A 22,108-nucleotide genomic window follows, 5' to 3' on the forward strand; every position below is an offset into this window, starting at 1 on the left:
CTCCACGTGGGGCTCCCTGCAAGTGGGGAGTCTACTTCTTCTCCCTTTGCCCCTCCCCCCTGCTTGTGCTCTCTCTCTCTCTCTCAAAATAAATAAAATCTTTAAAAAAAACCCCACAAAACTAAGTTTATAAAAAAGAAACTTACAGAGATCCAGATTAAATAATATGTAAAGCATCCTGTATCAAAATCACAAGATTTGTCCTAAGTGTTCACTGCCATTAGCCCAGAGGATGTCTAACCTGCAGCCAGGGCAGCAGATCTCCCTCCCTTCCTCAGGATTAGTGTTCTGTACTAAGCAGCCGTACCTCTAATCCCAACTGGCCATTTCCCATAAGTCCTTTGGATGAAAAGATGATCAGGAAATAAAAGTCTGAACCCAGTACAAACAGTATTAAATTTATATGAATGCCTGTGAATAAAGGCGTTTCAAGGTTTTGGAATCTAGTTCATCTGACCAGATATTTAAGTCTCAGTAGGGAAAAAAAAAAAAAACAAAACCCTGAATAAAAATAGATGGAAGGCCTTTAAAGGGCAAACCTTGCCAGTATCACACGTTCTCATTTAGGAGTAAGAATTTCTGGGTACCATAGGGTTTAAAAAAAAAAAAAAAATGTACATTTTGAAAAAGCACCCCGGTTGTTTGACAAAAGTGACCTATGAACTGGTTGACATGTGTGATTAAAAGGAGGCAATATTAAGATTTATAATGAAACACCTCAATATCTAGTGTAAGTCTGATATTTAATACTAAATTAATATTTAAACCAAGACTGTCTTTGGCAAACCAGGATGTATGGTCACCCTTAACTACGGACCTAATTTTGAAAAACACTGTTACATTGTTATAGAAGAAATACTATGTTGGCCTACTTCCTACTAATTAAAATTTTAATAATATAGAATCCAAAATGCAAGTCACATTCAGAATTTTACAAGACAGAAGACAGTGATAAAGTGAGGTACTTATTTGGTCTACAAAAATCTAAGCTATTAATGATATCATGTATAGAAACAATGGTGTATACATAAAAAAATGATTAGAAAGTAGTATGATTTTAACATAATCACTTCACATTGTAGATATGCCCATATGGATACAAATAAATGACTGAAGTCTGGCTCCGTATGTGCAGATTTTAAATTTGGAGCTATACTATGTACAAAAAATTGGGACTAGAGAATGACTGTCCAAAATAAAAAATTATAAACAAACTCCAAAAAGCTGGTAACTCAGTAAACAGCTTACCCAAAGAACATTTAAAATAGAAGACATTTTTGGGCACCTGGGTTGCTCAATCGGTTAAGCATCTGACTCTTGATTTTGGCTCAGGTCATCTCAAGGGTGGTGAGATTAAGCCCAGCTTCAGGCTCTGTGCTGGGCATGGAGCCTGCTTAAAATTCTCTCTCCCCCTCTGTCCCTCCCACTACCCCCCACCTTGCTGGCACTCTCTCACTCTCTCAAAATAAATACATAAGTGAGAGAGGACATTTAATTTTCAGTTCAATATGGTAATCCACAATGACAGGTTGAACTCTTATTAATAAAACATCTATTTTCTCAATAAAGTATGCAGATGTTTTATTAAATCTACACATAGGAAGGGCTTTAGATTTTTCTGAAACATTTACAACACATAAAATCTGGCTAGGCTGAAAGATTTCAGACTGTACGGTCACAGTAAACACAACCCCCTAGTGTTGATCTTCATTTCTATACACACGAAAAATATGTGTCTGACCAAAATCAAACCAAAACCTCCCCCAAAATGAAAAATCTAGCACAAATAAAGTCATTCAGATTCAGTAGTTTAAATACAGTATTTCAGTTACAGTTTGGTGCAACTATCACTGTAAAAGGCCTTGATATTAACTACAATTTAAAGCAGATGCCGTGTATTCCACATACTAATAAGAATGAAAAACAAGAGTCTTTTCTACTATACTCATTCTACACATATCTCAGGTTTGAACTCCGATGTGATTAACTGGCTCTGCAGTAGCCTTAATATAAAACCAAAGTGTTATCTCGTTCAGTTTATTGACCTAAGCATTTTTCATTTTAGTATTTTTTTTTATATTAATAGCCAATTACTTCCCCCTTCCAATAACTTACACTACAGGAAGGTTTCAGAATGACAACCTTTTCCCTTTCACTCTTAAGTATTCTATATCCCTAAAATAGACCAACTGCAGGAAAAACAATGAGAAATGAAAAATCTCTTGCTGCCCTTAGACGACTGAGCTCTACACTCAAGAAACAACTCTTGAGTTGAGAAATTAAAAAAAAAAAAAAAAGGGAAGAGGCAATATAAAAACCTCCTAAAATGTAGAAGAAATTAGACTAGTTTAGTTTTCTTTAATATCTTCTTTAATAAGACATTACAGCACACAACTGAGCCCCCAGTATGTCAGTTAAACATGGGGATGCAGATCCATAGGAATTAGAATGGAAACAAATGTAATCTTAACCCCATTCCTTTTGGCAATTAATGGAAATACAGAATACAAACGGACCAATTCTCTCTCAGTGTCTCAGATTTTATAGTCTTTGAAGACACCATAACAGTTTTATAATGAACTTTGCTGTGATCTGTTAAAGAATCTTCAAATTTAATAATGAGGATGCTTAAGAATTGTAGTTTTTCCCTTAGGGCAAATTTAACTCAACATAATAAAAAGGGATTGTACTAATAATCCTTATACGAAATATGAGAATTAACGTCTTATGCAAGATCAATGCAGCTAGTTTCCTATCACTGAGATATAAAGTTAAATATGGTGTCTTCAGCTGCTTATAAAAAAGGGTTAAATACAAGAACAAAAAGCTTTTATTCTGAATTACAGTCAGTAAAAATGAAAAAAAAAATTAACCAAAACTTGTGAATGGTTTTTAAATGATTTGTTACTAAATGTAAACATACATATGGTCAAAACTCTTTTAAAAACCTTTAAATTGTAATTTAACCAGAACTTTAATAATACCCACCACAAGCAATCAGGCAAATTCTAATGTTCTGGTACCAACATATTAGGAAATAACAGATATTAAATCTGAAACTTAGGAAATTAAATACATGAAAAAATGACTATTTTAAAGAAAGAATGTAATAGAAGTTGCTAAGAAACTATCGCCACTGAAGCTTTTCCTTGTAAATATCTTACTTAAAACTTACAGTGAAGTCAAACAAGGTGGGCAGAATATGCATAGCCACAAAACAAATGCAGTGATGAATTACAGCAGAAAGAGGGAATGCATTTTGTAATCCACAGGATCAGATTTGTGGCTCTAAGCAATTACCAGGAAATAGCTGAGTGTTCTTCCTATTATATTAACTTTAAAATTTAAACAGAGTTACAGCAGTTTCACTAGTAAGGTTAATAGTTGACAAAAGCAAATCAGAAGAACCCTAAAATTAATCTTCCTTAACTAGATAGGATTTACCGCATCCATCTGAACTAACCCATTTCCCCATCCTCAGAGCCAAAAGAATGTGGAGATTGGCCTATTTTAATCCTTTTCTAGTTCAGACAGAAGTCATATTGTACAGTCTTTGATTTTAGGAACCAGCACAAAGTAAACTCCTAAAATCAACTATTCACTTACAAAGGAAAGGAGGGAGAAGGTTCTGGGCATTAACCCAGTGGCAAGTCATTCCAACCTTCCTGTTAATGAAAATCCATTCATAAAATTGGCCAAAACATTAGTAACTTCCAAAAAGTCCTTCAAAAATTGAGTTTTGACTTCCAATTAATGAACTTTGAATTTTGAAAGAATCTGGTATAATTTATGTAAGATAGAGCTTTACCAGTTCGCATATGATCCATCAAATTTTTCATTCAATGACAGCCTTACTGATTTCGTTTATGGCATACACTTCAGAACCTAATCTTTCAGAAGGGCTCACTGAAAATCCAACGCATTAGGAATTTATCAGTCATCGACAGGGTAATCCTGGCTGGCAGCTATGGCCAGGTCATATGGCAAGTTGAAATATTCCAACCTCAAACACAGGAAACACTCAGAGGGGTAAATGACACATGATGGTAATATACTAAGGCAGCAGGTAAGTCATTCTTCACCTAGATCAACAGCTGCCAATAAAACTGTATGAATGAGTCTGTTCTAGTTTAGCTAATGAACCTGCCACTGAACTGAGAGAGGGAGATAAGAATTGCGCCTGCAATTCTAGTTGACGAATTCATTAGATTTTCATAAGGCAAATAATGTGGAAAGTTAGAACAGAATTTCTAAAACCATTTATCCTGTGATGTTGTAAAATCAAAGTACTACTTTATTAAATGAGTTATTTTACACAATATGAACATCAATATAATTACAATTGTAAAAAAATTTTTTATAACAAGGATGGACTGATTTTCAGATTTCCAAATCAGAGTCAACTGTACATTTACACAGAATTGTCTTTGCATGAAGCCCAAAAGGGAACAGCATAAAAATGAGTGTTTCTGTAGCCCCTTTATTTTTGCTGATCAACAGTTTGTTAGAAAAGCAGCTGCAGGTTTGTTACCTAAGTTCTGAGACAGAAGAGTCAAAGGTGTCATGAATTCACCTATAAGACATAAATGAAATTTGCAGTGAATGTAAGCATTGCACAAATACAACTTATATGCATTTCAAATGTCTAAGAAAAATGCACCACATGTATAAGCTATCAAGTTAGTCTGACAGATCTGTCAATGATTTTATAAACAACAAATCTTTGATGAATTTACTTTAAAAAGAAATAATTATCTCACACCATCACCACCTTAGAGAAAACAAAAAACAGAAAACCAACCACACAATTATTTTCAAGCAACTCTCAAGTTTACACAGCGTGTGCCTCCATTCACCATGTGTCCTAACGCACTCAGAAGCTCTGTCAGACACCGGAAGTAAAATACCTGCACCAAGGCACTCAGGAACACTGCTCTGCACCACTTCTGGAAGCAAGACCCTCAAATGCCTTTGTAATAGTTATTTTCTTTAAGCTGGTAAGTCTCTTCCATTCTTGGACCAGAGTTGGCCAGCATCACCTCATCCCCCCATTTTGGGCTACAGTAGTAAAAACTTGGGTGTTTCAAAGGCATTGAGATGATCTGGTTTGGGAAAATGGGCTTTTAACAACTGTAAAGGGAAATATTAACTTAAAAAGGGGAAGCAATAAAATCTCAGCTGGAAAGTACACATTAATTTCACAGTCACAGAAGATAATTTTGGTCTTGTGTACAACCTTGACATTAACAAGGGAAAAGACAAAAGGTCAATTACCTGTAAACAACTTTATGCCTGAACATCAGCCAATTCTGGAGGAAGTGGAGTCTTAGGATGCTTGCTTTCAAAGTGCTGCTTGAAGGTCTTAGGGTCTGGCATTTGTGTCTAATTTAAAAAAATGTGGAAAAAAGAGACTTTATTCATGAAATAAAAATGCGTTAACTTTTCAAATCCCGAGCCTGCTCAGGGTAGACAATTATCTCAAAACACTTTCAAGTTCCTGCAACTAGTGGCTGGCAGATGAAAAAGGACCTTGCAACAAAGAGATTCCTAATATATCACCATATTTCACACACAAAGAAAAGGGTGGGTCACATAGAATGAAGTATTCTGCTTGTTCGATTAACAGCAAACAGATAACATTTACTTAACATGTTATGCTAAGCAGGTTACCTGAATTCTCACAGAACCTTCCTACAGTAATCCTAAATTAGTTCCTACTATCCTTCCTCATTTCACAGGATAAGGAAACTAAAACCTAGAGTGTAATTTGCCCAAGACCTCTTTTAACCTAGTACTAGTACTTCAGTTCTCAAATGCTACATTATACCAACTTCCGTAGGCAAGGACCTTCAATTATTTATTCTTTTGCCCATTCGATTACACAAAACATGAAATAAAAGCGTTTGCTGTTCCGTTCTGAGTTTTTAAATAGGTGAACCGCTCTAGTACTTTTAGGTCAAAGTATTTCTTCATCAGTAATTTAATGAAATTTACTTTTACCCTGCCTCTTTCCAAACAGAATCTAAAGTTGCTCGATTTCATTACTTTGAATGTATCAAAGCTCAGTATGAACAAGATATTTAATGTAATAGATTTCCTCTCTTAATGAGACCTTTTATGTAGTCAGGAACTTCTATTTCATCAGTAATGCCTTCACATGATGAACTTGTCTTACTGAGATCCTTTCCTACAAACCCTACCCAGGTGTAGGGCTTTGGAAAAAAAACACATTATTTATACATATGGTATATATACATGCATATGTATTTGACCAACCTCACTATGTATTTTTTCCTTTGGGACTTCTATTCACTAACTTCAAGGGTGCTGAGCTTAAACAAAAAAGCAAGAAAGAGACTCTGGCTTGGAATTTAAGAGAAACTTTTTTTTTTAGATTTTATTTGAGAGAGCGAGCGAGCAAGAGAGCACAAGCGGGGTGTGGGGGGCAGAGGGAGAGGCAGACTCCCCGCTGAGCAGGGAGCCCAAAACAGGGCTCAATCCCAGGACCCCGAGATCATGACCTGAGCAGAAGGCAGACACTTAACCGACTGAGCCACTCAGGCGCCCGAAGAAAAACTTCCTTGAAAGGCAATGTGGTATGAAAGGCAGAGGTGGGCTCTGGAACTTGACTGCCCGGGGTTCAGATCCCCGCTCTTCTCTGTACTAACTGGGGCACCTTGCACAAGTTATTTAATCCCCATGACTCAGTTTACTCTTTTGTAAAATGGGAATAACAAACAAAAGTCCTTTATCTCAGGGTGGGTTGTGTGGATTAATGGGCTCATACATGTAAAACACCTGATAAGCACTCAATAGTAGTAGTTACGGCTATTCTTCAAATCTAACAAAACACATCAGTTCTAGGAAAAGCCCTCAATGTAAATATACTCCATATAGTTTTACAGACATCCCACTACGAATTTAGTGAAGAAAAAAGTCAACTCATAACCAGTATCACTTATATCCTGCATACCTGTAAACCAAGAATGTAGATCTGATTTCCTTACAAAGTTCAAAGTGCAGTATCTGCCCTGAAGAAGACACCTTTTTTCTAAATGAGGAAAGGGACTTTGCTTTGTTCACTCCCTTTCCCTGACACCTAGAGAACTATGCCTGGCCATAGGAGCCATTCACAAAATTTTTGTTGAATAGACAACTGAAGATGGACACCTAAAATAACCAGCTCGCCTATCTACTATTTTGCCATAGTTGCAAAATTGTAACCTATATAAACCAATGTCTAAGGAAAGAATTATCCACAGGAAAACTATGTCTTTCAATTCCCCTTACCCTACAAACAGTGCAGGTATATATTAAGGCAGCTTTGGCAGCAGCCTTTTGGTCATGCCCTTGTTTCTTCTTTTGTCCAGCTTGCTTTTTGGCATTTTTCTGCTGAGACTGAATCTTCTGCTGTCCACGAGCCATATCTAAAAACAGAAGTTGAGGCATTAGAGTGATCAATACAGAGTAACCTAAGTATGGTAACGCTCTCAAGAGTTGAAGACTTAAGTTTTATAAGGTGTCTATCAAAATGTGTAGGTTTTCAAATTCTTGCATACAATGCTACTAGAGAATAAATTAGTACAACCACTGTGGGAATCTGGTAGTTGTCTACTATATAACCTACAATTCCACTCTCAGTATATATCTAACAGAAATACAAATGTACGTATACATCCAAAGACAGTACAAGAAAGTTCAGAGCACCTGTTTCCAAAACTGGAACCAATCCAAATGCCAGTTACTAGTAAAATGGATACATAACTTGTGGTAGATTTATACAATGGACCACTATGCTGCATTCAAAAAGAAACTATTGTTACAAGTAACAACATGGTTGTATCCAATGTTAAGGGAAAGAAGCCAGATATATAGGTTGTATAAAATTTAAAACAGGCAAAGCTAATCTAGGAGGTAGTGACTGGGGAAAAAAGGGCATGAGGATTTATGGGGTGGTGATATGTTCTATATCTTGATCTGGGTAATGCTTATACAGGTGTGCTCACTTTTAAAAAATTCATCAAGCTGTACCCCTGAGATTTGTGCACTCTGCTATATATAATCTTCAAAAATATACCAGAAAAGCTTAGTGCCTTTCCCCAAGCATTTGCTTGATCACTTTGCAAAGGTACTTTCCCTTTCCAGTACTCACTGTTGTGAATTAAGATTTTTACAACTTTAAGAGAAATAAGGGCTGTCATCTAAAGCTTCTGAAGGAGATCCTAAGAGCAATGGAAAATGTTCTCTTAAATGCTCAGGTTCCATAAAACTACTGTGCTATCCTAAATCTTCCTAAAAAATTGGTCTTTGCAGGATTGCTGAAGAAATTAACAAATAAAATTAAATTAGTTTTCAGTTGAGAGAACAAATCTTGTAAAAAAGGTAAAGATACCTTTACAAAAATGAAAAGTACCACTTTTTACTGATAGTCTGAAATGAAGCTAAATGGATTAAAAATAATTAAGTTACTGAAAAAGTTACTTTTACTTCTTCATTAAAATTAAAGTCTTCTCAAACCAAAAAAACAGACTCTTAACTATAGAGAACTGATGATTCCCAGAGGGGAGGTGGGTGAAATAGGGGGTGGGGATTGAAGAGTACACTTATCAGGATGAGCACTGAGTATGTAGAGAACTGTTCAATCACTATATTGTACACCTGAAACTAATATAACATTGTATGTTAAACTATACTGGAATTAAAATAAAATTTAAAAAATTAAAGTCTTCTATTAGACAACACAAGTTAAACCAGCTCATAGAGAGTCTATGGGCCCCAACTGCTTTTTAAATACATTGAAACTGGGTCCTAAGTAGAATTCCTATATATACCTTTGACCAGAACTGCAATTAAGTTTTAAACTTTTAAATCATTGCAGGATATGAACATAATATGGATGTAGATCACCTTTACCAGAAAACAGGACTGGCTTTTTTCTGACTGGAACCCTAATCAGTTAATGGATATAAAGTCAAAACCTATTATAGAAACATATGAGCCTCTCCCAAAAAGAAAAAGCGTCCTGACAAAATAAATACACTGCTTGGACAAATTCCCCACTAGTATTTAACACAGAATAAAACAGAAGAGTATCAATGCTTTTTAAGAAGCCAGTTGAATACTTTAACAAACTACAAAAATTCTTAGTATGCTAGCCTAGTATATTCCCAAATAATAGTAAATATTACCAGATGTTTTAGTCCTTGAAAATTAAACTTCCATTTTAGTTTTTATAAAGCCAAATCTTTATTAATCCCAAGCCAAATGGTATGATTCTTTTTAAATGTATATTTAAGTACAAATGTTATGGCAAGCATACGGAACCTATTCCCACAGAAACAGATTTGGATACTTAAGTATGATTTGGATGATAACAGGTACGTATCCCAATATTTTATAACATCTTTTATCAGTACCTTGTTAGAATAGTTTAGTCCTCTCATGCTTCTGAGCTCTTCTACACAATGTCTGCTACGCATGCTAACACTGATTTTGTGGGTAACCTCAATTGTTTTATGCCAATTCCAGAAGTTTCTTTGATAATTACAAGATATTAACTACTTCGATACCATTTGCACGCAGTGATCTGTACAATGTAATGAGATGCACAACATTATTTTTAACTTTTCCATTTAGGGCTTCTCCTAAAATATAACATTACACGATAGATTTAACCCATTTTCCATTGTCATCTAACAGTAACAAAACCATAAAAGCTTTAATAATAGACTGTGGTCGCTTATTCTTATTTTTAAAACAAAACTTAACACCCGGTAAAGGAAATCGAATCAACAGTCTAAACGCATGGGGTAGGCCCCCAACTTCTAACAACTCCCTGCATGGATTTCCTTTCTGAAAGCAGAAATGCAAACGAACAAGCCACCTGCTTTTGGACAGCTCAACTTTGGAATTGCTCTCAAGCCAATCGAATTTTCTACAAAATCTTAAGCACAACTTCTTAATTACACACGACAAACTGAGGGCCAACAAGTCATTTACAAATACCTTAAACGCAGGTTTTTAATTTAACTCTTCTTTAGTGTGGTTTTCCGAGAGGGATGCAAAGAGGGAAGTAGAACGAATAAAGAGTTCTAAAATGAAGAGCTCTTACAGGAGGCAACAAGTAAGCATTGCCCCCCAAAGACCCTCTTAAAACCAAAAACAACTGAGTAAGAAAAGCCTTGGGATCCAGGAAGTAGGATTATTTTCCATCTGAAACGAGGAGGCCCAGGCAGTGATCAACATCCTGACCCTAGCTTTTTAACTACATCCTTTCGGGGAGGGAAGAGGAAAGCGCCAGGAGTAAGATCTGTTTCACCCAACACTTGACCGACCCCAGCTGCAGCCCGGACCACCTGCCTTCCCAGCCGGCCTCTCCCGCGTCGGGGAGCCCCTTCCTCGGCCCGGCCACACAGCCCCCACCGACCCGCCACTGCTCACAGACCCCGGCCCGAGACGCGCCTCCCGGAGGCTTTGGCTGCCCCAAACCCGGCCCCTTCGGCCACGGGGAGCCCGGGCCTCGAGAAACCGACCAGCTGCCGTCGCCGAGGGGTAAGGTTACCGCTCCGCGCCGCTGCCGGCCTGCAACCCGGCCACCTGCAGGGCCTGGCAGGCGCCCGAACTCTCCCTCCTGCCCGCGGCCCGCGCCGGGACAGGACGGGCCCGGCCGCCACCTGGGAGGCGGGGAGGCCGGCGGCCCCTCGCGACCCGCGGCGACCCCGCCGCCAGGCCCCCACCCCGGGTCCCGGACGTCCTGCGGCGTCAGCGCCGCCCCCACAGCCGCTCACCCGGGCTGGGACAGTCTTGCGTCGGAGAGACCGCGCAGCGCGAGAGGGCCGGGGGAGGTGGCCGGAGGGAGAGGAAGAGGGAGAGCGCCCAGCACCGCCTCGGCCTCCTCCACCCGCCAAGGAGGGGAAAGAGGAGAGCACAACAGCCCGCGCCTCGCACCCTCCGCCGCCGCCGCCGCCGCCGCGCGCGCCCGCCGCCGCCTCAGCCTCGGGGGAGGCCACTATGCTCGTGCCCGCGCACGCCGCGCAGCTCTCCCAGTCGCCCCAGCGCCCTCCTGCTCCTCGCCGCCCACGCGCCTTCCTGCTGCGGCCGCCTCCCGCACTCCTCCCCTGCTCGCACGCCTGCGCCCTTTCCGGTCGCGCGGGCCAATGGCAGCGCGCCCCTATTACATAAGCGCTAGGGGCGGGGCCTGGCGGCGACGGCGGCCCCTGTGAGACGGGAACTGCAGGGGACGTCGCCTTCTGTCCCCGGCGCTCACTCCCGACCCGCGTGCTCTATCTAGGCGGCTTCTGCCGGTCCTGGGAGCCGCGTGATCCCGGTGCTGCTGGGTGACTGCCCGCGGCGTGTTTCACAAGTCGCTTGGTGGCTTTCTCACTAGGGCGGCGGTCCGGCCTCGGCCCCCGCGTCCCTTCTCCCTCGCCTCCCGCCTCGCGGGCGCCCTCCTATGCAGCGGCCCGGGGACAGGCCCGGAGGGGTGCACCAGCGCCGCTGCGGCGTGGGGCACCGGGGAGCCCGGCACACGGACGCACCACCACCGCCGCCCCCGCCCTCGCTCCCAGTGCGGCCAGCGGGCCCAGTGGACCCTGATAGGGCCGCGCAGCCTTTGTTCTCTCACCGGCCGACCCCCAATCTCGTTCTCATGGAAACTCCGGTTATTTTTACCAATCTGGAGTTTTTAGTGAGTTCAGGATTCCAGCCTGACTGTCTCAGTGTTGCTGGCTAGGTTACCCCGACCGTTTTAGCTGAATACTGACAATATACAGAGTTACTAACATTTGGGAAATGGTTAAGTTGACTTTTTTTTTTTTTCCTGGTCTCTCTTGATTTACAGGCCATGACCGCCAACTTACAATATGTGATTAAGAACGATTGCGATTGGGGCGCCTGGGTGGCTCAGTGGTTGGGCGTCTGCCTTCGGCTCAGGTAAAACAAACAAACAAACAAAAAGCAAAACCCAAAACGATTGCGATTGTAATCTGATTATCTGGAAATGACATTTTAGACATTGGCTTTATTCTGTTTCTCTCCTGCCCCTCCTACCCCACCACACACATTGGTTTCTAATTAGATTTATCAGTAACAAGGAAAAGGGAAGCTTTTGCATTTGATGTTCTCACCTTGCCCATAGCGTCCACGCTCCCACTTGCCTGTCAGCGCCCAGGAGAAGCTAGTTTAATATAATACATCCCAAGTTAGCGGGTCGTTTAGAATAACTGGGAAGGAGTTAGTGGCTTGTCGCATTTGGGTGGCGTACAGTGATCTGGTTGTTAAGTCTTTTCCTTATCCTCATTTCAGCCTCGTTTACCTTTCACACCTCTCCCATACTGCAGTTTTAAATTATATGTTTAAATTTCATTGATCTCTCCAGTATTGAGTTGCAAGCTCATTTTCATCACTGTATTTCCAGTGTCTAGCAGTGTGCTAAACATTGTACGCACTGATTAAATGGATATTGACCAAATGAACTGGAAGTATCTAAAGAAAAACTTTTGACATATGAAACTCTAGCTTAGCCAATAGTCACCATAACCATAATAACTGTATTAACCTGGCTAATAGGGGTATGAGGTACTTAGAAAGTCTAGACACAGGAAATCCAACGAGCTCTGTTTGTCTAGCCATGAATCAGTGTGGGCAGTGGAAAGGGAGAGAGAAATTTGGTGGGCTGAGGTAAGTCAACTGGAGAGGTGATTTTTGCTGTGAAGTGATATTACTATGCCTCTTGTTACCGAGGCCTAGTGGTAAATGGTAAAAATATCCATTTAAGCCAGTGTTTCTTAAAATTCTGCCTTATACCACCTTTGAGAATTTGGCAAAACTAAGGACTTTGCCCCTGGAAAGTTCATATATATAAAAACTTATCTCCATTGGCAGAGTTTCTCAACCTTGGCACTACTGACGCTTTGGGCTAGATCGTTTGTTGTTATGGGGGCCTGTCCTAGGTATTGTAGGATGTTTGGCAACATTTCTGTCCTGTACCCTTTTGATGTCAGTAACTCTCTCCAGTTGTGACAAACAAAAAATGTCTCCATACCTTTCCAAACATCCTCTGGGGGTCAAAATCTGCCGTTTGAAAACTGCTGCCTAGAGGATATGGTATGATGATAACTTTATATGTTGGTTAGGGCATTTGAAATACAAAGGGAAAAAAGGAATGGATAAGATTCAGCATCTGAGATGAAAGGCGGATGAATTAGCATAAATACCAGCTGGTGTCCTACTTATTCTATAGAAATATGACAGCAAATGGGATATGAACGCCTTAGAAGGATTTTTATACACATTGCTGGTTTTAATTGTGAATGCTGCAGTATTTCTACCGATTGGTTCTCTTCTACCTTTTTTTTTTTTTTAAGGATTTTATTTATTTATTTGACAGAGAGAGACAGCGAGAGAGGGAACACAAGCAGGGGGAGTGGGAGAGGGAGAAGCAGGCTTCCCGCCGAGCAGGGAGCCCGATGCGGGGCTCGATCCCAGGACCCTGGCGTCATGACCTGAGTCGAAGGCAGACGCTTAACGACTGAGCCACCCAGGCACCCCCGTTCTCGTCTACCTTTAGACAATTACTTTAGGTTAATGTGCAATAGGCATGTGCCTGTTTTCAAACCAAAATCAACATCAGATTAAAATGCTTCTCTGAAGACCTGAAAGATTTATTTTTTTGTATTCATGTTTGATTTTCAGGGGTTAAAGAGCTGAATCAATATATTTTTCAGATAACCAGATTATTCTGAATCACTTTCCCCAATTTATCTGTGGCATGTAGGTTAATATCTAAATATAGTAAAGTGCGGGCGCCTGGGTGGCTCAGTTGGTTAAGCGACTGCCTTCGGCTCAGGTTATGATCCTGGAGTCCCGGGATCAAGTCCTGCATCAGGCTCCCTGCTCAGCAGGGAGTCTGCTTCTCCCTCTGACCCTCTTTCCTCTCGTGCTCTCTCTCATTCTCTCCCTATCAAATAAATAAAGGAAATCTTTAAAAATAAATAAATACAGTAAAGTGCTTAGCTTAGAGGTTCATTAGAGTGTAAAAGAGGCAAGATCCTGGCCTTATAGGTCCTTCCATCTAGTGACGCATAATAACAGCAATAATGACAACAATAAACTCAAAACAAAAATGTTTCCTTTTCTAGTTCTTATTCCTATAATCAACTTCTTGTTGCAATTTTTCAGGGCTGCAACCTAGAATATCTTGTTTTCTCTACACTGTTTCCCCAAAGAAATTTCATTGACTCTTGTGGCTTTAAATAATGAACTTCAGATGACCCTACATCTATCTACTAGTTCAGCCCTCTCTTCTGATTTCTAAATTGATATATCCAAATGCCTATTTTCCGTTTCCACTTTAATGTTTTATAGACATTTCACATTTAATACCACATGGTATTGAATCAAAGAAGCTATTGATTGTAAGTCACATTTATCTCCACCAAGATAAAAAAAATTATTGCCACTTGAACTGTGGCATAATACTAAGGTACCCTTAATTGTACCTTACATCTCAATTTCAGAGATGTTAAAATCAGTTTTAAAAATATTGCAATTTATTAGAATAGCATCAAAAAGAATAAAATACTTAGGAATAAATTTACAAAAAAAGTGCAAAACTTATATTCTGAATGCTACAAAACATTGTTGAAAGAATTTAAAGAAAACCCAGATAAATTGAAAGACATTCCATGTTCATGGATCAAAAAATTTAATATTGTACAACTGGCAATATTTCCCAATTTTATCTGTAGATTCAGTGCTTCCCCTATCAAAATCTCAGCTGTCATTTTTGCATAAATCAACAAGCTTATTCTGAAAACCACCTGGAAATTCCGAGGAACCCAGATGTGGTAAAATAAGAAAATATTTGGTCTTTGACCCCATTCTGGGCACAAAGCTCCTAAAACCCTTGGAACTTCCTGAATGATAGGAGTGTCTTTTGTCATTCATAAGGAACTCCTTTTGAGCATACCTGAATTTATGCTAATAAGGTAACTTAGGGTGGGGCCCCTAGATGGTGTCAGGATAGGAGTCCTCACCAGATAGACCAGGTGATTAGAGAATTAAAACTTTTCAGCCTTAACTACCAACCTCTTTCCAAATGTCCTCTGGGGAGGCAAGGAGGAGGGGGCTGGAGATTAAGCTCTATAAAAAAACTATTGAGCAAAATTTGATGAGCTTCCACATGCTGGGAAGGTGGCATACCCCAGTTCCATGGGGATAGAAGCTCCTGCTCTTGGGACCCTTCTGAACTTTGGCGTATGTTCCTCCTCATCAGGCTGCACATGTGCATCCTTTATAGTTTCTTTTACAATAACAGTTTACACATAAGCAAATGTTTCTCTTGAGTTTTGTGAACTGTTCTAGCGAATTAATCAAACCTAAGGAAGAGATCATGGGAACCTGTGATTTATAGCAGGTTAATCAGAAGCACAGGTAATGACCCGAACTTGCTACTGACATCTGAAGAGGGATGAGGGGAAGTCTTAAAGGACTGAGCTCTTAACCTGTGGGACCTGATGCTATCCCCAGGTAGACAGTAAGTTATAGAACAGCTAGGTGGTGTTGCAAAATTGTTTGATGTTTGGAAAACCTACATATCTGGTGTCAGAAGGGAAGTAGTGTTGTAGTGAAGTTTTGAGAGTAGAGGAGACCCAGGGAGGAGGAGACTTTTTTTCCTTACACCAGAATAGCCAAAACAATGTTAAAAAGAGGAACAAAGTTGGAGGACTTACACTTCCCAATTTCAAAACTTGCTATAAAGCTATAGTAATTAAGACTGTGGTACTGGCGTAAGAACAGACATGTAGATCAATGGGATAGAACTGAGAACCCAGAAGTAAATAAATATTCACATTGATTTTAACACAGATGCCAAGAAAATTCAACAGGGAAGGAGTAGTCCTTTCGACAAATGGTGTTGCAACAATGGATATCCACATGCAAAAGAATGAAATTGGATCCCTAGCTCATGCCTTTTAAAAAAATTAATCAAAATGGATCACAGACCTAAATGTAGATGCTAAAAGTATAAGATCCTTAGAAGAAAATACAGGAATAAATCTGCATGACCCAGGGGCACCTGGGTGGCTCAGTTGGTTAAGCGACTGCCTTTGGCTCAGGTCATGATCCTGGAGTCCCGGGATCGAGTCCCACATCGGGCTCCCTGCTCAGCAGGGAGTCTGCTTCTCCCTCTGACCCTCTTCCCTCTCGTGCTCTCTATCTCTCATTCTCTCTCTCTCAAATAAATAAATAAAATCTTTAAAAAAAAAAAAAATCTGCATGACCTGGAGTTAAGCAAAGCCTTCTTAGATATGATACCAAAAGCATTCATGACAAAAGAAGTGACCCAGGGGTGCCTGGTGGCTCAGTTGGTTATATGTCCAACTCTTGATTTCAACCCAGGTCATGATCTCAGGACTGTGGGATTGAGCTCCTCTTAGGGCTGGGCTCTGTGCTGGGTGTGGAGCGTGCTTAGGATTCTCTCTCCCTCTCCCTCTGCCCCTCCCCCCATCTCTGAAGGAAAAAAAAAGAAATAATCCATTTAGACTAGATATTTCTTTAAAGAAGACATAAAAATGGCCAATGCATACAAAGAAAAATGCTCACCATTATTAGCCCTCAGGGAAATGCAAATAAAAATACTGAGACAGTACTTCACACCTACTAAGATAGCTAAAATTAAAAAGACAGGTATTAAGTGTTGGAGTGGATGTAGAGAAAATGGACCCCCCCCCCCATACTTGCTGGTGGCAATGTGAAATGGTATAGCCTCTTTGGGAAACATTCTGGCCGTTCCTCAAAAGTTTAAATACAGAGTTACCATATGATCCAGGAATTCCTATCCTAAGTCTATATCCAAGAGAAATGAAAACACACATCCACACAAAAACTTGTACATGAATGCTCCAAACAGCATTTTGGCTATTCATAATAGCCCAAAAAGAAGAAACAACCCAAATTTTCATCAACTGATGAGTTGATAAATAAAAGGGGTGTATCCATAAAATAGAATATTATTCAGACATAAAAAGGCATGAAGCACTGAGACATGCTACAACATGGACAAATCTTGAAAACATTATGCTAAGTGAAAGAAACTAGGCACAAACGACCACAAATTGTATGATGATTTGATTTATATGAAATGTCCAAAATTGGCAAGTCTATAAAGATGAAGTAGATTAATGGTTGCCTAGGGCTGGGAGAATTGGAGGGAAATGGGGAGTGCCTGGTTAATGGGCATGGACTTTCTTTTGGGATGATGAAAATGTTTTAAAATTGACTGTGGTGATGATTGCACAACTCCGAATATCCCGAAAACCACTGAATTGTTCACTTTAAATGAGTGATTTGTATTTTATGTGAATTATATCTCAATAAAGCTGTTAAATTTTTTAAAAAGTGATTTTGAATAACGAAAACTGGAATGTCCAATATCCTATCCACTGCCATGCTCAAATCTCCTCCCATCCAGTTCATCCCACCTCAGTTAAGGCACTGCCACCCCCTGGAATAACCATTTCAAAACCCTGTTGTTAGCTCTGACACTTCTCATCCTTTATCCCCCATTTCCAGTCTATCGCCAAGTCATGTTGACTCTATTCCAGAATATATATTGATTCTGCCCAGTTTTCACCATCTGCACTGCCACTGGTCTAGTCCAAGTCATCATCTTTCACATGGTTTGTCCGGAGCAATTAACCTACCAGGAAATGGAGAACTTCTCCATTTCCCCTTTAGGACAATTACTTCTAGGCAATCATAATGATCTTTTAAAAAGGCAGATCTGGGGGCACCTGGGTGGCTCAGTCGGTTAAGCGTCTGCCTTCGGCTCAGGTCATGATCCCAGGGTCCTGGGATCAAGCCCCACTTTGGGCTCCCTGCTCAGCAGGAAGCCTGCTTTTCCCTCTCCCACTCCCCTTGCTTGTGTTCCCTCTCTTGTTGTCTCTCTCTCTCTGTCAAAAATAAATAAATAAAATCCTTAAAAAAAAAAAAAAAGGCAGATCTGCTCAGGGTACTTTCATGCTGAAAACCCTTCCCTGGCCATTCATGGCACACACAATGAGATCCAGTGTTCTTGTCATGATACACCAAGCCTTGTCTGGGCTCCTGAAACTCTTTTCTCTTGCTGTGCTCCAGCTCAGTGGTCTTTCAGTTCCTCAAGCTGACAAGCTCTTCCCTACCATGGGGCCTTGCTTGCTCTGTGCCCTTCCCTCTCTTGTATGGGCCTGCTCTCCCTTCCAGTATGGCTACTTTCTATTCCCTCTTCAAATTCCAGCTGAAATACCACATTCTCAGAGAAGCCTTCCTACCTTGAGTTCCCATCTAAATGAGGATTCCTCTGGGGGCACCTGGCTGGCTCAGTCAGTAGAGCATATGACTCTTGATCTCAGGGTTGTAAGTTCAAGCTCCACGTTGGGTGTAGAGATTACTTAAAAATAAAGAATCTTTGAAAAAAATAAGAATAAATGAGGATTCCTCTGTGTGGAGAAAAAATAATCCTTGTACGCTGTTGGTGGGAATGTAAAGTGGTGCAGCCACTGTGGAAAACAGTATGGCGGTTCTTCAAAAACTTAAAAATGGAACTACCTATGATCCAGTATTGGGTATTGTATATATCCTCTATGGGGTATTTACACAAAGGTATATAAATAAAAGGGTATATGAATACCCTCTATTGGGTATTTACCCAAAGAAAACAAAAACACTAATTCAAAAAGGTATGTGCATCACTATGTTTATTACAACATTATTTACAATAGCTAAGATATGGAAGCGATCTAAGTGTCCATTGATAGACAAATGGATAAGGAAGATGTACACACACACAGGAATATTACACAGCCATGAAAACAGAGGAGATCATGGCTTTTGAGACAACATGGATAGACCTAGAGGATATTATGCTATTATGCTAAGTGAAATACTTCAGGCTGAGAAAGACAAATACCACATGATTTCCCTCATATGTAGAATCTAAAACAAAAACAACTGAATAAACAAGAAGCAAAATCATACCTGCAAATACAAAATAAACTGATGGTCGCCAGAGGGGAGGGGGAATGGGGAGATGTGCAAAATGGGTGAAGGGGAGAGGGAGATACAGGCTTCCAGTTATGGAATGAATAAGTTATGGGAATAAAAGCACACCATAGGGAATATAGTCAATAATACTGTAATAGCAAGATATGGTGACAGATGGTAGCTACACATGTGGTGAATATAGCATAATGTATAAACTTGAATGTAGCATAATGTATAAACTTGTCAAATCACTATGTTGTACATCTGAAACTGATGTAACATTGTGTGTCAACTCTACTAAAAAAATTTTAAAAAATGCAAGGCAATTCTAAGGGAAAAATTTATACCATCTACTATGTTCATAGAAGTAAAAGCATTTAATAGCGAAGAATAGGAAAGCTATAATAGGGGTGGCATGTAGAACAGTATTTAAATGGGTAGCATCAAGATTATTTGTTCCTTTAAGGGTGGCTAATGAATGCAGAAAAACCTTCAGGTACTTAGTTTTGAAAAATAGCTTTGTTGAGGTATAGCTGACATACAATAAACTGAATATATTTAAAGTGTTAATAAATAAACAAATAAATAAGAATTCCCCTGGTTTAGTGCTCTTGTAGCACCCTGTACTTTTCATTCTTAGTGCTTATCATGCTATGTAGTTTATTGTAAATATAGAGATCATATACATAAACACATGTATATACATATACAATTATATGTAGATGTGTATATATGTGTTTGTGGAATGTATACGTATATATGTACATTCCTCGTTTCCATTTGATTTTTTTTTAAAGATTTTATTTATTTACTTGACAGAGAGAGCACACACAAGTAGACAGAGTGGCAGGGAGAGGGAGAGGGAGAAGCAGGCTCCCTGCTGACTAGAGAGCCAGGAACCTGGGATCATGACCTGAACTGAAGGCAGATGCTTAACCAGACCACCCAGGTGTACCCGGCTTTTTTCTTTTATTCATTTATTTGAGAGCGGGGGCATGCACAGAGGGAAAGGGAGACGCAGACTCCCCACTGAGCAGGGAGCCCAAGTTGGGGCTTGATCCCAGGACCCGGGGATCATGACCTGAGCCAAAGGCAGTTGCTTAACCAACTGAGCCACCCAGGTGCCCTTTCCGTTTGACTTCTAAAACAATGATATGTCACACTTACAAAATGCCTACTATCTACCAGGTACTGTTAAATGTACTTTACACAGTTTCATTCATTTAATCCTCTCAGTGATTCTTAGGTAACTGAGTACAAAATTGTTAAGTAAGTTACCCATGATTACACGACTAGTAAATGGAAAAGATTTGATGCCTGGCGGTCTGGTTCCAGAGACCGGGCTGACTGTCCTACAACATAGCGGTGAGTGCTGTAGCTCTTTTTGTCAGCCCAGTGTAGCCGGCATTGAGCATAGTGCTTGGCATGGTATGGGCATCCCATAAACACTTGTGGAATGACTATATGCCTGAGTGATTCCTCCATACTAGGTTAGCGGTCCTCCTAAGCATCACAGAGCGTGCTGTAACAGCATTTACATAGTGGTAATAACGTAAATATGGACCTAACCACAATTGTAACTACAAATATAACTTACTTGGGAGGATGGGGGGTGATAAGTCTCTGCATGATGGGGCCAAAGGGGGTGGGAGTAGCACTGAAAAGAGAGAGCTAAGTTCTCACCTGCCACAGTGGGAAATCCCTAGATAATGCCTAAAACTGGGGAAAACTTTCAAGAAATCATAGTATGTTACTTAGAGGTGTAGAGATAAACACTGAAAGAACTGACTAAAGGAATTGTATATAGCTGTGGCTGAAGAGAGAGAATTTGGCAGGCAGGAAACTGCTGTTTTTCCTAACTAGTCTTGTAGGACTAGTAGGATGTCTTAACTGTGAGCATGCATTCCTGTGATAAAACAAAAACCCAACGAACGGAATGGTTTGTATTTCTAGTAATTTTCGAACCATGTTTGTTTCCAGGCAGTATGTACGTCTTCACAGTGCTCGGTGCTTCTGAAAGATGGATGAACAATTCCAGGTATTATAATAAGGTATTGTTAGCATCTCCCTGCATTAGTCTCTACTTTTTATTCCAGGTAAGGACGTGCCTCAGGTTCCACCATTCCATTTTTCTAGTTCTCTGCATACCATCCTTTGTCTTTAGACCCTCAGGCAGCTGAATGAGCTAGGGAGAAGAGTGTACCCAAATTGAATGTGCATATCCTTGTTGCCTTTACATCATTACTCTTAAGCAGGTGGAAACACCAAAAGAAAACAAAAATCAAGAACAGTATTTCACTCTTCCCCAGACAGGAATTCATACAGGTGTCTAGTGGGTGAGGGCCTTTGCCTTGATTTTAACCGTAAAGCTCTCTTGGTCTAGTTGATGGTTTTGATTTTGTCAGAAGTCTGCTGACTGCACGGTGATGGCAGGCTGATCCCCTACGGAGAAATCTGTCCTGAAAATGACTCCTGTCGTTTTCCCTGACTTCTGCCAATCTGCAGAGACATTTTTCTCATGTCTCCCCTTTGAACCATGACTTTGGAGGAGAGAAGACAAGAAAAAAGCATTGAGTTGCACTCTGAAATTTAACCACTTTTTGGCTGAGTTTGGTTATTAATGCTTTTAATTACATGTGTAATTATATTCTATGTTTGATTTTAATAGTAGTTAAGCCATTAAGACTCAGAAGAATTTTTAATGACTGATTCCCTAGATATAAAATGAAAGAGTTAATTTGAGTGACTTTCCAGACCCCTTCTAGTCCTTGAACTTCTATGACTTGATGACTCAACATGAACTTCACGGTCTTTTAAAAGAACTCTATTTATGAAAGGCAGAAAAAAAAATCACCCCAAACTCCATCCAAGTGCAAATTTGAAACCAAGGATGCTTACTATTTACACAGAAAATGAAAATGTAATTTCTGTGTACTATAGGAAAGCACCAAGTGTTTGAGGGATGAGTGGAAAATAGCACAAAAGAAGAAATACTGGTTTGAAACTTCTGTCACTGGGTTCATCATGGTTTTTATTTCCTGTATCTTAGGATGTTTTAATATTTGGGGGGCCTCCAGCCACAGGG

At 40.1% G+C, this 22,108-nt stretch overlaps 1 protein-coding gene and 1 long non-coding RNA gene across 7 annotated transcripts in view; one reads left to right on the forward strand and one right to left on the reverse strand.

Moving 5' to 3' along the window:
* Positions 1–2,812: 2,812 nt before the first annotated feature.
* The window catches only part of ZNF706 (zinc finger protein 706), a 46,958-nt gene continuing 27,662 nt past the window's right edge, over positions 2,813–22,108 (reverse strand). The window contains exons 1-5 of one of the 5 annotated variants that reach the window (XM_073893061.1): positions 10,006–10,339; positions 9,417–9,586; positions 7,291–7,427; positions 5,275–5,382; positions 2,813–4,573 (exon numbers count right to left, since the gene is read on the reverse strand). In XM_073893061.1, coding sequence (XP_073749162.1) covers positions 5,287–5,382; positions 7,291–7,425 — 231 coding nt within the window. In that variant the 5' untranslated portion in view covers positions 7,426–7,427; positions 9,417–9,586; positions 10,006–10,339 and the 3' untranslated portion in view covers positions 2,813–4,573; positions 5,275–5,286. Of the gene's footprint in view, positions 4,574–5,274; positions 5,383–7,290; positions 7,428–9,416; positions 9,939–10,005; positions 10,341–10,787; positions 11,078–22,108 lie in introns of those variants that run through there. The other 4 variants (XM_025870922.2, XM_025870921.2, XM_025870920.2 and 1 more) reach the window with 4 other exon arrangements.
* Positions 10,446–22,108, forward strand: part of LOC141372822 (uncharacterized) — a 37,313-nt gene continuing 25,650 nt past the window's right edge. For both annotated transcript variants that reach the window (XR_012378281.1, XR_012378282.1), the window contains exons 1-3: positions 10,446–10,551; positions 11,840–11,931; positions 21,004–21,061. This is a non-coding gene — a long non-coding RNA (uncharacterized lncRNA). The remainder of the gene's footprint in view (positions 10,552–11,839; positions 11,932–21,003; positions 21,062–22,108) is intronic.

The sequence above is a fragment of the Callorhinus ursinus genome, unplaced genomic scaffold (genome assembly GCF_003265705.2).
Source record: "Callorhinus ursinus isolate GAN/ISIS: 27379988/994484 unplaced genomic scaffold, GSC_fseal_2.0 scaffold5, whole genome shotgun sequence".
NCBI classification, from domain to species: Eukaryota; Metazoa; Chordata; class Mammalia; order Carnivora; family Otariidae; genus Callorhinus; species Callorhinus ursinus.